This window comes from Trichechus manatus, unplaced genomic scaffold, assembly GCF_000243295.1.
Source record: "Trichechus manatus latirostris isolate Lorelei unplaced genomic scaffold, TriManLat1.0 scaffold00096, whole genome shotgun sequence".
NCBI classification, from domain to species: Eukaryota; Metazoa; Chordata; class Mammalia; order Sirenia; family Trichechidae; genus Trichechus; species Trichechus manatus.
The window spans coordinates 7,267,062-7,282,747 of record NW_004444032.1 but is presented as its reverse complement, the minus strand read 5'-3'; the positions used below and the strand labels follow the sequence as shown (position 1 = coordinate 7,282,747).

The 15,686-nt window shown below is 36.6% G+C and overlaps 1 protein-coding gene across 2 annotated transcripts in view; it reads right to left on the bottom strand.

The window, feature by feature from the left end:
* NRCAM (neuronal cell adhesion molecule) overlaps positions 1 to 15,686 on the bottom strand; it is a 95,256-nt gene that overhangs the window by 14,256 nt on the left and 65,314 nt on the right. The window contains exons 27-30 of one of the 2 annotated variants that reach the window (XM_004382586.2): positions 15,252 to 15,377; positions 13,915 to 14,067; positions 7,413 to 7,544; positions 6,526 to 6,604 (exon numbers count right to left, since the gene is read on the bottom strand). In XM_004382586.2, coding sequence (XP_004382643.1) covers positions 6,526 to 6,604; positions 7,413 to 7,544; positions 13,915 to 14,067; positions 15,252 to 15,377 — 490 coding nt within the window. The remainder of the gene's footprint in view (positions 1 to 6,525; positions 6,605 to 7,412; positions 7,545 to 13,914; positions 14,068 to 15,251; positions 15,378 to 15,686) is intronic. The other variant, XM_023737038.1, reaches the window with a different exon arrangement.

The following is a 15,686-nucleotide window of genomic DNA, read 5'->3' as shown; positions in this document are numbered from 1 at the left end:
CTTAAAAGCTTGCAAGCGGCCATCTAAGATTCATCAATTGGTCCCAACCACCTGGAGTAAAGGAGAATGAAGAACACCAAAGACACAAGGAAAGTTGTAGCCTAAGACATGGAAAAGGTCACATAAACCAGAGACTTCATAAGCCTGAGACCAGAAGAACTAGATGGTGCCCAGCTACTACCAATGACCACTCTGACAGGGAACACAACAGAGAGTCCCTGATGGAGCAGGAGAAAGGTGGGGTGCAGAACTCAAATTCTAGTAAGAATACCAGACTTAACGGTCTGAGACTGGAGGAACCCCATAAAGCATGGCCCCTGGATTTTCTATCAGCCCAGAAATAAAACAATTTCCGAGGTCAACTCTTCAGACAGGGATTGGACTGGACTATGGGACATAAAGTGATACTCATGAGGAGTGTGTCTCTTAGCTCAAGTAGATACAAGACACTAAACAGGCAGCTTCTGTCCGGAGGTGAGATGGGAAGGCAGAGAGGGTTAGGAGCTCGTTGAATGGACATGGGGAATCGGGTGGAAAGGAGGAGTGTGCTGCCGCGGTATGGGGAGAGCAATTAGGGTCACATAACAATGTATGTATAGATTTTTGTACAGGAGACTAACTTGAAATATAAACTTCATTTAAACTACAACAATAAAAAAAAAATTAAAAAAAAAAAAACAAAACCAAATTCCACTGCTGTCAAGTCAATTTCGATTCATAGCGACCCTATAGGACCGAGTAGAACTGCGCCATAAGGTTTTCAAGGAGCAGCTGGTGGATTCAAACTGCCAGCATTTGGTTAGTAGCCATAGCTGTTAACCACTGTGCCACCAGGGCTCCAGTTATTTAAAGAGACCTAAATAAATGGAGGAATACTATTACATGGACAGAAGATTAAAATGGTAAATATGTCAGTCTTCCCCAGATTGCTCTTTAGATTCAATTTATTTCCAATAAAAATCCAGCAGGTTCTTCTGAGGACTTTGACAATGTGATTCTAAAATTTATATGTAAACAAAAAGGGCCAAGGTGATCTAAGAAACTCTTAACAAGAAGGACATAGTTGGAGGACTTGATCTACCAGATATCAAGACATAAAGCTATAGTATTAAGATGGAGACCCAGGTTTGTGCAAATGGTTAACGAACGTGCTTATCTGCTAATGAAAAGACTGGAGGTTCGAATCCACACAGAGGTGTCTTGAAAGAAAGGCCTGGAGATCTAATTCTGAAAAATCAGCCACTGAAAATACTATGGAGCACAGTTCTACTCTGACACACATGGGGTTGCCATGAGTTGGAATTGACTTGATGGTGACTGGTGGTCGTGGGTAGTATTCAGACAGTGTGGTTTTGATGCAGAGATAGACAAATCAACCAGTGGAATGGACTACTGGGCTCTTAAACAGACCCACGAATACAGAGGTGGGAGCTCTTTTTGTTGGCTTTATTCCCACATCATATTTTTATGCTATTATAACTGGAATCATTAAAAAATATTTTTCATTTGTTTACAGGTAAATAGAAATATATAATTGACTTTTATATAATTTTTTTTTGTTAAGCAACATTACTAAAATCTTTTGTTAAGTATAATACTTGTCTATAGACTCCTGTGGATTTTTATATATGCAATCCTATCAATCATGAATAATGACCAGGAAAAAAATACGTCGTGGAAGTTTTCATCCCAGCTTAATTAATGGCCATTGTGGATGAGAGAGAATCTGACAGCAACACAGACCACGTTTGAAAGAAGAGAAGCAAGGAAGTGGGGTGGTCTATTCAAGAATAGAGTCTTTGCAGGAAAAGCAGTTGAAAGGCAGTGATATATTTTTAAGACTAGTTTTTGAAAAATGTGGTGTGATGTAATATTGTATTTCAATAATTAGAATTTGGCTAAATGAGAAAAAAATTATAAAAGACACCAGCATTGTGCCTGACACATGATTTGTGCCCAATAAATATAGGTGTCTGCCCCCAGCACACCTCTTGTCCCCATTCTAGGCCCCCACTTCACAGAGATTTTTTTTATAAGAAATACCTGTGCAATATACACACACACTTAGAACCTTCCAGGTGTGATGAGTGCCTACAAGTCTGTTGAAGCACTGCGTTAGTGTTTGCCTTTTTCAACTCAAAGATGGATTTTATAATGAAATAGCAAATGAACTGCTTTTGACATTGTACAAAGGGACGTTGTCTTGTCAGGTTTAAATGTGAAACGGTAGTTTCCTAAATGAAAGGAATTTGAAAGGTACAGAAGATGATTTGAAAGTCATATGTTTATTTAGCTACACACAGTATTCAAAGTTTTACAAAAAAAAAATTTGTGTTTTTATGAGAACTTTTAAGGACAGGAGGTAGAGAATGTCAAAAATTGTTTTTAAATTCAAAATAAGTCACAATATAGTATATACAGCTACAAAATATATTACTACTTATAATAAATTAATGAAGAAAGATGGTTGGGGACACGGAAAGACATGTTCATGTAGCAATATCAAAACTCAGGTCCTGCATTCATTCCTTCCTCTGGGAAGACTTCTTGTTCCATCTCGTTCTATGCTGCCCACTTGGCTTTCGCTTCCTGATCCTGCTTAACTGTATCCCTTTCATAGCACTTTTCACATGATGCTTAAATTGTTCTTTTTCTTTGCTGCATCCCTCACTAGACTGTAAAATCCCAATGTGGGAACATGTTCTATTGGTTTTTACATCCCCAGGGCCTGACATGCAGTAGGCACTCAATAAATACTGCTTGAATGAATTCATTGTAAAATAACAATACTGGAGACAGTGGGTGTTTTAGAAATTCCTGAGAATTGTAATACTAAAAAAAAAAAAAAATCAAATTCCCTTCTTAACCAATTTTATGATGTCAGACAAAGCACTGGAATATGTTCTTCCCTTTTTCTTATCCTAAGAATAAATTTTAGGGAGTTTGGTTTGTTTTTCAAGAGCAACTGAATCAGGGTTATGCATACAGAAAGTACCCATTAAATGCCTACTGAGGAAAACTCAGCAATGGTGGATATCCTGTGATAATTTTGATTTTTCTGTAGATACCACCCTATGATGGCCCGAGCATGCTTCAGTTTTATTGACATTCATGACCCAAACAATCTTTCTGAACCCCCTCTCTAAAAATCCATCATTATTTATTATGCTCATAAGCTAGTTCATGGTTTTGAGCAGACTAAATCTTAAATATAGAACAAATGCGACACATTTTAGCATCATTCAGGCCTTATGAGCACGGGTCAGCGTGCATTCAACAGAACTGTTTTCACGTGAATGACAGGATTCCCATGACAAGAGCCTCCATGTATGCAGTAATTTATGAGTTCAAGTGCCATGGGCATATGGTTTATGACCTGGGTTCATTCTGATTTTAAAAAGAATGGATCTAAAGAATAAGACAATGCTTACATGGTTGGTTACACTGTTTCTCTGATTTTTCTATATGCTAGTAAGGATGCAGATCCTACTGTCTGTATAATTAAAAGAAACAAACGAAGAAAGCTGCAGGCTTCCACCAGAGGGTAAATGCTAGAGGGTGGGTATTGAAGTGAGGGCACAGGGTGACAGCATATGGAAAAAAAAAATCAAATTTGGGCATTGAAGTTCCGTCTCTCCTTGCACTATGTAAATATCCTCTGGCATGGAGCCAATCACAGAGAAATTGTTTTCTCCTCAGGCTGAAGAATGAGCAAATCATAAACAGAATTAATCTACATTTATAATAGCCCTAATTTTGTGTGTGTGTTCAGCATATTAATTTATTTTTTAAAAAGAAAAAGAGTAAGAATCAATAAATAATACAGAGCTCAAAACTTCCAGAAGGTGTGAAGTAGAGAAGGGACCCTGGTGATTTAGGGAAGGGAATGACATTCAAATGTATTATTCAAAAAAAAAGGATTCTGCGATAAACAGTTGGAGCCGTTTTCATTAACTGTGACATCTAAGAAACTAAAAGTCTTCGGAATTCTTTAAATAGGAAAGAAACCAAAGGGAAAACATTCTGAGGTAGTGTCAGGAAGTCACAGGACAAAGCCATATCAGCAACAAAGGGGGACTGCAAATTTAGGGAATTGATTCTACTTGTGGAAATGTCCTTATGAACCTCTAACTTCGTTAAAAAAAAAAAAAAAATCACTGAGTTGTGTTTCAAGTTTAAGACACCCATTAGAACCTTATTTCCCCGACACCTCCCAGATTGATGTAATCACAAACGTGGTAAGTGTTTTTGTCTTCACGGGTGAGCCATGAACCAATTAGGTTTGTACTCAATGGGCCCAATGGGCCCAAATTAAAAGTTTTTCTCTCCTGAGAAACTCAAGGCATAAACTAAAGACAGCCATTTGAAAACACTTCACAAACTTAACACATATAAATTAACACTGAAGAAAAAAAATATGACCAAATAGTTGTGAATACCGTGATCATGAAGCCAGTAACCAACTACTTACTACATACTGCTCTGGGACCAAAAATCATTAAAAGTTGTTAGTAGATAGCTTGTAGAGGACCATAGAAATTACAGAACTAGAAAAGAAACCTTCAGAGATCATCTAATATGTAAACAAATGGCTCATTTTATAGATGAAAAAAATTGAGATCTAGAGAAATTAAGTGTCATATCTAAAGGAATCACAGGTAATGGCTGAGTTGAGAGTAAAATTAAGTGTCTCTTGATTCCAAGCTAGTTCAGGTTCCACCTAGATTTTAATCAGGTTTTAATGAAGTAGGCAGCATAGTTGCCCTAAGAAAGTAACATTTACATCAGATCATGGTTTCACACTGCTATAATAGCAAGTTGATATTTGAGACTCACAAGGAGAGCAGTACATTGCCAGATGCGTTTAAGCATGATAATGTAGAAGAGGACCCCATCAGCATGTGGAGAACATATGAAGTGCATCATGCAAATACACAGTTTTCCAGGCTATAATAAAAATTCAGTTTCATCACAATAAATATGGAAGTGGTATGCACATCCTGCATCGGCTTCTAGCCACAAGAACTCTAAAAATAAGAAGCTATGTAGTAATTACCGCTCACCTGCTATATAGGGGAAATGTCTGGAAAAGCAAATTAAATCAGTGAAGATTTCTACTCACCCAGTGTCAGCCATGGCTGCCCTAGGTTGTGGGTATTTCAGGCTGCTCTAATGTGTGCTGATACCTTTGGGGTGGATGGGGTGTGGGGGGCTGCCTGAAGTTTTCCTACACTTTCAGCCCCAGAGTCAACATTTGATGTCAAGATAACCCTCACTAAACATTTGTCTGTATTATGAGATACAGAAATTCTGAGAATGTTTAGAAACCATAGTCATGGCTGCTGAAGTGAAGATCAGAATACCAAAGCTTAGGTGCTGCGATACCAAAGCACAACACCTGTATCTGCATGGAAACTGATATGAAGCCAATTGTGTTGAACATCTATGGTTTTCCTCAGTCAGTCCTATATTTCTCATTTTGGACATTATTTCACCCCTCATGATATTGTAATGGAAATACCAAACATGAGCTCTAGAGAGAGGTAAAAAATTAACACAAATATTTTATTATCTATAAATGCCATCTGGCAATCAAAATGGTGAAATATTTTATTTCACCTAAAAGCCTTTTCTTCTGGCAAAAAAAAAGAAAGCCTCCACATGGAGTCAGTACAAATTTAAAAGATTGTATGTTATATAATCAAGAGGCTTATAGAAAGAAAAAACAAGGTGTAAAGGCATTTTATAAATAGAAGAATCCCTTTGGAACATCCAAGTCCCAATCTTTTAAATAAATAAATGTTTCTGAGCTTAAACATACCTATAAAATAATCATTTATCTGTTTTTGAAAAGACCTACAACACCTAGGCAAGAATGTCTTTGTTTGAAGGGTTTTTCTTTTTTCTTTTCTTTACTATTTAGCACACAGGTCATGTTAAAATATTTCCTTAATGATGGAGCCAAGCCCAGAATATATTATCAAAGTTCTGTGAGTTAACACATTGCCTAGAGGGCTGTGATATTTCTTCATAATTAACAGCTTCTAAAATAACCTTGTCATCATTTTATGAGTCATGGGCAGGGGTATGGGCATTTGTTTTAGAAAAACTAGCTTAAATCCAAGATTAAAAAGATTGTTAACGCTGGTTAAAAGCACAGCTTACAAATGACAAGTAGAGCTTCCTTCACAATCAGGTTTTGCTCTGACTGTAGCACACCAGCTTTGCTAGGCTGATCAATATATAAAAAGTCCCTGGAAAATACGACAGAGTGGAAAACACTCCACACCCAAGACTTTGACTAACATGGAAATCCATTTTTTAATGAAAAGTGGGAATGTTTTAACTATGTAAACATTTAGACATGGAAGTGTTTCTAAATTAAATTTACGAACTAATATTTGAGGTAAGTATGACATGCTGGGTACAGCATGTTCCTCGCCGAGTCCTATCGTATGGAGAGTGTCTGAGTACAGTGTCTTACAAAGCAGAGAAGGGAGGAGCAAAAGAAAAGCAGAGGCTAACCTGTATTCTCCGAAAGTTCCATCGTCTTCCTTCATAGGCTGGATTTCAGGATCAGCATGGGCATCTTCCTTTTCTTTTACTAAAATTTTCAAAATGACATTATTATCTTTTGACCCTGTGCTTCCTTATTCAAAAATTTTAAGAGCCCAGTCTTGGAAATATATGGCAGTGGAAAATAATTCTATACACAGTTGATGATACATATGTAACCATGCATATATTTTGATGTGTTCATTGCTTTGGGGCATTCTAACATTTGTTAACACATAAAGTTGACTTCTTTTAAGCATTCTGGCCCTACTCATTTGATGAAGTCATAATTTTTAAGTTTCTAAGACCCCCCACCATTTTACCAATCTATTTATTAACTGTATTAATGGTTACACGTTGTTTTTGTAAATCTGTCTTTTTGCAGATTTTTTTCTTGTATCTGGAGGGAAAATGGCCAGATTAAAAAATATAAATTCATTGGACCCACTAAACAGCACAAACCATTAAACTGATGGAAATCAGTGTTATATATCACAATATCAAGACACAGTTCACGCATTACTTCCTCTGGGAAGACTTCATGAACCTCGCTCCTCCCCCAGTTGGTTTCAAGTGCTACTTGGTTATCCATGACTTACTGGAGTCTACAGAAGTAAAGTCACTAATATCTTCAGAGAACAGATTGATTTATTCTCCCCAGTGCCTTATGATCTTTGACAATGTTTAGGTTATTTATTATATAGAAAGGGATCAAAACTTGTTTGAACAGCAAGTTCAATTTCACGACCCTGGGAAGATACATTTACAGCAATCTCCATGATTGCACTCATGATTTCTCTTCAGTTTAATGAATAATTATGCAGCATTATAGAGCAATTTTAATCTTTCTTTCTTACCTGGATATTTACCACCCTTGTTTCTTCTGATGAAGCAAACAATCAGCAAAATTAAGATAAGGAGAGCAACAGCACACATTAGACCAATGAACCAGCCCTGAGTTGCAATATCCACCTGCCGGCTTGCCATTGCTGGAAAACAAATTCATAGTGTTGGTGGAAACGGGTCAAGGCAGAGAGAAGAACTGTTACAGTACCTTGTAATAAAATACTGTCTCAGCATATGAGTTTTTATAAATTTTATACTCAGTCCCATACTGGAATCTGTCAGGTATCAATCAGGAGTTATATAAATACTTGGCTTTGTTATTAAAAAAATTCAGGTTTTTAAAATAGAGAAATCTGATTGCTAATGACATGAAGTGTTAACAAACCCCGCTGACACTTGCATTCATATCTATGTATTATGTACATTAACTATGAATTCTCAGTATAAACATATTCCCGAATCAATTAAAAATTTTACTGTTTATAAGATAAATTGTACATTGTTAAGCACAATGATAAGAATATAATGCCGAATTTTAAATAGAAGAGAATGTATACCTAGAATGGAGTATTCTTCCTTCAAATAAACCACTTTTGGAGGCTAAAATATCAATGCAATAATGCTGCTATTTTTCAAAATGTTTTGAAATTTCTCTGTTCAAAAAGAAAACAGTCTACACAAGAGAGAACAGCCTTATTGTTTTATAAAATATCTCAATTTGCACCCAAAATATTACTTAGATTTGCTTTTCATCCCATTTGTTATTAATCTTCTTTTACAAGACTTGGTTCTGAATGTCTTTTGGAAATTTCTGAAAAATCAAATCTATCCTCAAAGGATCAATTATTTGTTACAGCTTAGAATCCATTCCAAAGACTTCAAAATATATCTTGATCAGTGGAAGCATGACTGGAGTAAGTGATCAGTTTGAAGGGAAAATACTCATACAGATACATATGTTTTCGTTAGGTCTGCATCTATTTTATTTAAGTAAATAAATGTGAAGCCCCTTAGTGAACCCTTATTTGTCACAGTATGCAAATCTCCTAACAAAACCATGGAAAATTAGCATTTCTGGTATCATTCAAAAGTGTCACTCAAAGGGAAATGGGACAAAGTGCAGCATCAATGGCTATACAGACATGCCCATGCAGATTTGTTTAAATAAACTGGTGTGGATCCTGTTTCAAAAGCCCTTTATTTTTTCTCTTCTGACCATAGTCTACTCAAGGAAAAAGGTCTTTTGACTTCATAAACATGCTTATATCATGCTTTTAATTTGATCAGATTTCTTCTGAATACATTTACATGGTTGTGTAAGGCTTATGTGATCTCTGGATGGAGAAAATAAGTATGGCAGCATGTATCCCAGGTTCTGCTATATGTTGCAAGAACAGCGCTCCATTGCCTCCTTTTTCTCTACACAAAGTGGAGGGAAACAAAGGAAATGCTTGAAATGATGTGTGGAAAGGAATGTGAGAAATGTGTGTATGTGTGCTTTTAAAAGAAATTAAATGAGAAGTGGAATTACATTATCTGGAATACAAATCAAATACCAGTCTTTCCCCAGCAGCCCCTTGCGCCTCCATTTTGTGCGCCTCGTTTATGGGGGTTTGAGTCGCATCACAACCAGGCATAACTGAAGCATGAGGATAGGTAGTTCCCCCTTCCATACACATACCATAGTAATCATGATGCTGATGAAGATGAAGACAATGATAACAACAGTGACAGCTAACATTTTGAACTCTTGCTACATGCTAAGCACTGGACTGTGGGCATAATCTCATTTAATCTTCACAGCAATCCTTTGCGGTAGGCATTAGGAATAAATCCAGAGAGAGTAAGCACGAAGAGGGAAAAGAACTTGTACAAGAGTTGGGATTTGACCCACATCTGTTTAATTCCAGAGAACATTACTAGCCATTATGCTCTACTGCTATAATGCATTCTTGAAAACATGTCTAGATGTCGAATCTGCAGAAGTCTGAGCAAAGAATAAAATGTTTAGGGACTTTCCATTTTGAGAAAGGTAAATATATTTTTAAAATCCATCATTACATACCCTTGGGCAATATATTTCTGTCACTCCATACATGGTCTTTGTGTGCTTTTTCTTCAAAACCGAGCCAAGAACTAACTGGTATAAGTCGATTGAGCATTTGATTGAAGTGAAAGAGTTCTAGCTTTTAGCGTGCTTAATGACATACAGCCTTGTGATCAATAGTATCAGCACTTACATCTTTCATGCAATAAAACACAACTGGTAAGGGCAAAATGCAGTAAGATACTCAAGTACTAGCAGAGACATTATCCTGCAGAGATGGTGACTTCCAAAACTGAACTGCTAGCTGGCAGCCTGCAGCTATGCAACTATGAATTTTTGCCTCTAAGTCTAAAGAAAAAAAATGCTTCACTACCACATTATCATATTTAAGATAAAGCAGGCACAATATATTAACATGAGTGCATGCATGTGTGCGCACACACACATTCAGACACAGGAGCATCAGAAATTGATATAAAACAAAAATTGTTAAGTGAAAAGAAAAAACTCTATTGACTTCCCATCCATATAAGAAAAAAAGCCACTGCCTTGGAATCAATTCCGACTCATAGAGCCCCCATAGGGTTTCCAAGGCTGTAACTCTCTACGGAAGCAGATGGTCACTTCTTTCTCCCAAGGAGCCACTGGTGTTTTCTAACCGCCAACCTTTCGGTTAGCAGACATTTGCTTTAACCACTGCATCACCAGGGATGCTATCCATATAAGAGGGGAGCTAAAGACTAGAATGACTAAGAAGCTTTAAATCTTCACAGGACATTCTAAAATTATGTTAACTGCTTTATGCAGGTATACACACAAACTCAAGTCATGAGCACTATTGTGTATCACACACACACACAGACACACACCACACACACACAACACACACACAGAATGAAGCCTTTGGGGCCTTTATTTCTTGAATCCAAGTTTAGTGGGTGGGTAAGAGAATGAAAAGGGATTTTCACACTATCTGAAATTTTTAGAATAAAATTATATTCATGTATTACTTGAGGAAGGAGCCCTGGTGGCTCAGTGGTTAAGCTCTGGGCCGCTGGCCAAAAGGTTAGCAGTTTGAAACCACCACCGCTCCGCAGGAGAAAGATGTGGCAGTCTGCTTCCATAAAGATAGATCTACAGCCTTGGAAACCCTATGGGGCAGTTCTACTCTGTCCTATAGGGTCGCTATGAGTTGGAATCGACTCTACTAAATGGGTTTGGTTTTTTATTACTTGAGTAATCCATAAAGTAATCAATCAAACAAATAAACAAATACAAAGAACATGAAAAAAAGAATATAAGCCAGAAATATTAAATTTGCTTCATTTCCTAGAAATTAGTTTTTAACAACCACCTCCAGTTCTGTTATGACACAACATTGCCTGTTGTATCATGGATACAATCTGTGCTCTGTGGTAGCAGGGCAAATAAACACAGAAGAGGCAAGGTGAGAGAAATGGCTATTTGTTCTTACTACATCGTTTGTGAAGAATCTCCTATCTACATAAACTTCTTGTTTAGTTAAAATAGAAATATTTAGAAAGGGGGAAAAAGTTTGGCCAAAGTTTGGAGACAGTTGACAAGAAAACTGTTGGGCCCGATAAAAACTAATTTGCTTTAACTCTTTTGAGATATGAGGGAAGAAGGGATGCAGTGATGGAGAGAAAGAGGTAAGGAAGGAAGGAGAGGAGGTGGGGTGGCCCTGAGTGGTCCTACCTACCAGGGGAGTGGGGCAGCACAGCCTTAAGACATCACCTATAGTCTTGTTTGATTTGTTTTTCAGTTTGTGCAAAAGGAAAAAATTAAGGAATAGACTAAAAAACCCAGACTATAAAAGGCAGAGATGGCGTCGTGTTAAGATTTGTGAAACAAGCATACATAAAAGTTGAGTCTGGTTTCCTAAAATTAGCCAAACTTAGAGAAGAAGGTCATTAATGCAGACAGTTAAACAACTAGCCAGAATGGTATGATTTCATGCCAATTACTGACATTCTTACACCTCAAAAGCTAGAGTGGAGGAGAGGACGAGGAGCAAAAATTGTAAAAGATAATGTTTTCACACTGCAGTCAATCTGTCAGCCCTGAAGGATGAAAGTCCCATTGCCATCGAGTTGATTCCAACTCATAGCAACCCTATAGGACAGAGTGGGGTTTCCAAGGCTGTGATACTCTTTATGGAAGCAGACTGCCACATCTTTCTGCCGTGGAGCAGCTGGTGTGTTCTAACCTCTGACCACTCAGTTAGTAGCCCAGAGCTTAACCACTACGCACCCAGGGCTCCTTTTCCCTGAAGGATAGAACATTGTAAACTGGAAGACAATGAAGTTGGATTAATGTTAAATGGAGGCATTCTAGAATGCTGACAGTACTTTCTCACAGGGTTATATGTTAATGAGGGTCATTAGGGTTCAATTAATATTTACAGTATCTTTTTAATGGTTATATTTAAATGTAAAAAGTGACAATAACTGGCTGTGGCTTTGTCCTCTCTCTCCATCACTGGCATGTGGGAATGGCCCACCCATTACAATTATTCATCTCAAGCTACCTGGAAGCTGTTGCCGCTGGAATTGTAGATGTAACAGCACTGGGGGGACAATTTTCTAAAAGGTTTCTTTTGTCTTGTAGAAGGATAGATAAGGCCACAACTTGATTTTGTGGGTGAATCTAATTCTAGCTAGACCTGCAAGTGAGAATACATGGGTTTTTTTAGGGGTCCAGAAGAGCTGAATAGATCTGTCAAGTACTGCCTGACCAGTAGTCATTTCTAAGACAACTTGCACCCCTTGCCTCTGTGCCCCTGTACTATGGGTATGGTCAGAGCATTTGCTCTGGTGTTGGAAGATCTAGCTTTTAATTCCAGCTTTACTATATTCTAGAGGTCCCTGGGTGGCGCAAGAGGTTTGCTTTCTGCTGCTAACTGAAAGGGCTGATGGTTTGGATCCACCCAGCAGCACCACGGAAGAAAGTCCTGGTAATCTACTTCTGTAAGATTACAGCCATTGAAAACCCTAAGGAGTGCAGTACTACTCTGAAACTCATGGAGTTGCCCTGAGTCAGAATCAACTCGATGGCAGCTGGTTACCACATTCTAACTGGGTGACCTGGGTAGGTACTCCCCATCTCTGAGAGTATTTACATGTGGTGTAAGTAGGAAAGTAAGGGTACCTACTTCATAGCATTGTTGTAAGGACTGAATGAAAAAACACACGAAAAGCATTCACCTGGTATAGAGCAGAGCCCACTAATTGTTAGTACGATCACTATTATAGCATTCCAGCTGTATATGGACAAGATGTCTACTTGAGCTTTTAGTATTTTGAAGCTAAAAGCTATCAATAATAACAAAACAAAAACTTTGTAATAGTAGTAACCATAAATCGATTAGCTACTCCCCTTCTAAGTTTAATGCAGTGTTTTTCCAGAACTATTTACATAAATGAATATAAAAAACACAAGGAACAGAATAACAGAAAAAAAAATGTTTTCTTCTTAAAACATTATGATTTTAGCAAGGGAATATTTTTAACATAAGGTTTAATGAGTTATTGAATATTACCTTTGCTTTCTTTCTTTAAATAAAAACACTTATAATTGTGTATTTTCTAAGCAATAAGAAATGACTTTAAAAATTATAATGCTTGGATTTTCTGAATGATGAGAAACTACTTTAAAAATTATAATGCAGGGGAAATGAAAGACATGAAAAATACATTTTGCCTGTGGGTTCTACGGGGTAGGAAACATTTTCTTGAGAATGAATGAAGTGACTGAACATAACATGGATGTAAGAACTACAAAATGAACATGCAGCACACAACCCTTGTTTAAATTTAAATAAGCAGAGATTGTTTTCAATCTTGTGAGCAAATATGAATATTTCTGTATTTTACATGAACATTTTTCTTTATTCCAGGAACTTTAATTTGTCTATTTTGATAATGATCAAATCACTAAAATATATAGGCGGTCAAATTAGGGTGATAAAAATATAATATATGAATTGTACAATTTCTTGTTCCACACAAATTTAAGAATAGTTACATCAGGTGTTGTCTAAGCAAACTGCAGGTTTTGCTGTGTTGTAGTCCATTTTGAAATAAAAAATTGACTTTATCAGTAAGACTTATTTCAGCTTCAGAAGCATTTCAGAAATTCTATTTTAACTCTGAGGAGAAGCTTATACATGTTCAGGGATATGAAAAATGGAATTATCTAAATAATGTAAATTAAAATCATATTTACCTCTGTTTTTGGCAAGACTGTGGTTAGAAGATGATTTGCCAATTCTGTAATTCATTTGATATAAAGAGCCAAAGATGATTCAAAACCAATACTCCCAACCCCTTAGAAAGACATTCATGGCCTACACCATAACACAGCTCTACCAGACCGGTCTCAGACTGGAGCACTCGATGGCTTCCATCTCCAAGCGTGAGCCAGAACTGGTGTGGTGCGTGCCTCACCTGGGCCTGTCTCAAACACATCCTCTGAACTCCCAGAACCAGAGTCCCCCTCAGCACCAACTCGAACTTTGTATGCTGTTCCTGGCATTAGACCCTTTAACCCAAAGAAGCTCTGAGAACCATTTACAATTTCTTTTCTCCATTCTTCTTTGCCTATGGAAATTTTGCAAAAGACAACAAATTTGAATATTTTAAGGGACTAGAAGTCACTTAAATGCATCAAGAAAGAAAAAATTCTTTATAAGCTAAAGATAAGATCTAGAATACTTAGACTTATTATTTTAGTTTATTACACATCTAGTCATGTCAAAGAAATCAACTTAAATGAGGAATTACATGAAAATTTCCTCAAAGAAAAACGGACTATATATCCAGATTGCATATTAATTGCATATACTCCCGTTGTATTAAACATTATTTTTAATACAAAGGAAGCTTTTTTAATCTGCACATTGCCTTATGAAAGTATTGAGTTTCTGTGAAGATACTTATAAAAAGAACTGTTATGCATTAAGTAGCTTAAACGAACTATGGGAAGAATTGTTTTTTAAGATTCACAGGATGAATCCTTTTGTAAACTTAAAAACCACCAAATTTATCCAATTTATAGATTTAATCTTTCCCAAGTAATGCTATTCCTAAAGAGAGAGTTATTTCTAAAAATATTTATTTGTATGGTAAAGGCCTAAACAGAAAGTTGGACTGTGTTCAACATTCTGTCACAAACATTCACTGCCCACCCATCTTATTATATGCAGAGCACTCTGCATTAAAGACGGCGAGCTGGGTTTTCACAAACTGCTGAAAATTAAAGCTTCCCCATCCCCCAGTACATGTGACCAAGATGTAAGCCAAGTACTGGACTTGGGAATATATCAAACGTCAGTGTTAATTATCTGCAATTTCCAGTAAAATTCTGTTGGATATTTTGGGCAAAATGACTACTTTCAAGTCATCTATTTGATTTCTCCTACTTTAAGGTCTAATTTGAACAAACTTTTCTTCTTTACTACTGCACTTACAAGCATAATTGTTCATTACTACTGTTTTTTAAATGTGGGGGTTTTAGAACCAGTTTTTAAGTATCATGATAGGAAAACAACATGTACAATTGAACTTATTCTCTCCTTTGTTCTCAATAATATGAAAAAAGGTTTTCCTAGTTATGTGTAAAATATATAGGCTGATAGTTCACTATAATTTTTTAGCTAAATTGGATTCATTTAATTGGGTCAAGCTATATTTCAGGATGATCCACAGCAAATCCTTAAAAATGATCTTAATCTCTTGAAATGTATCCCCCAAATTAAAAATCAGGTAATGAAATTGTTTCTTACTGCCTGCTACACTATATTCAACATAAAAGTTCCCATGCTCTGGTCCCTCATATTTCCAACTGATATTGGCAGAGGTCTCAGCAGCTGTGGCAGTAAGATTCCTGATCCTGGGCTTTACTGCTTGAACTGTATATACAATAGAAAAATAAAACAAACAAACAATCAATCAAACTGCAGCACCATGCACACAAATATAAGTTTAACTACTCTGAAAATTTGCAAGAAAAATTAAGTTGTAATTTACTGCTGAAATTTAGGGTTCACTCATACTTCGCTTTCATTACAGAAAGTTTTTTCATTTGTTAAATTAGGAAAGAAATTAATAATCTGAAATAATGACCTATACTAAAAACTCAGTTTATGAGTTCTATTTTATGGGTCCCAAATAACATAAACTGTCGTCCAGTACGTAGAGTCCCAGAAAACACCTCAGTC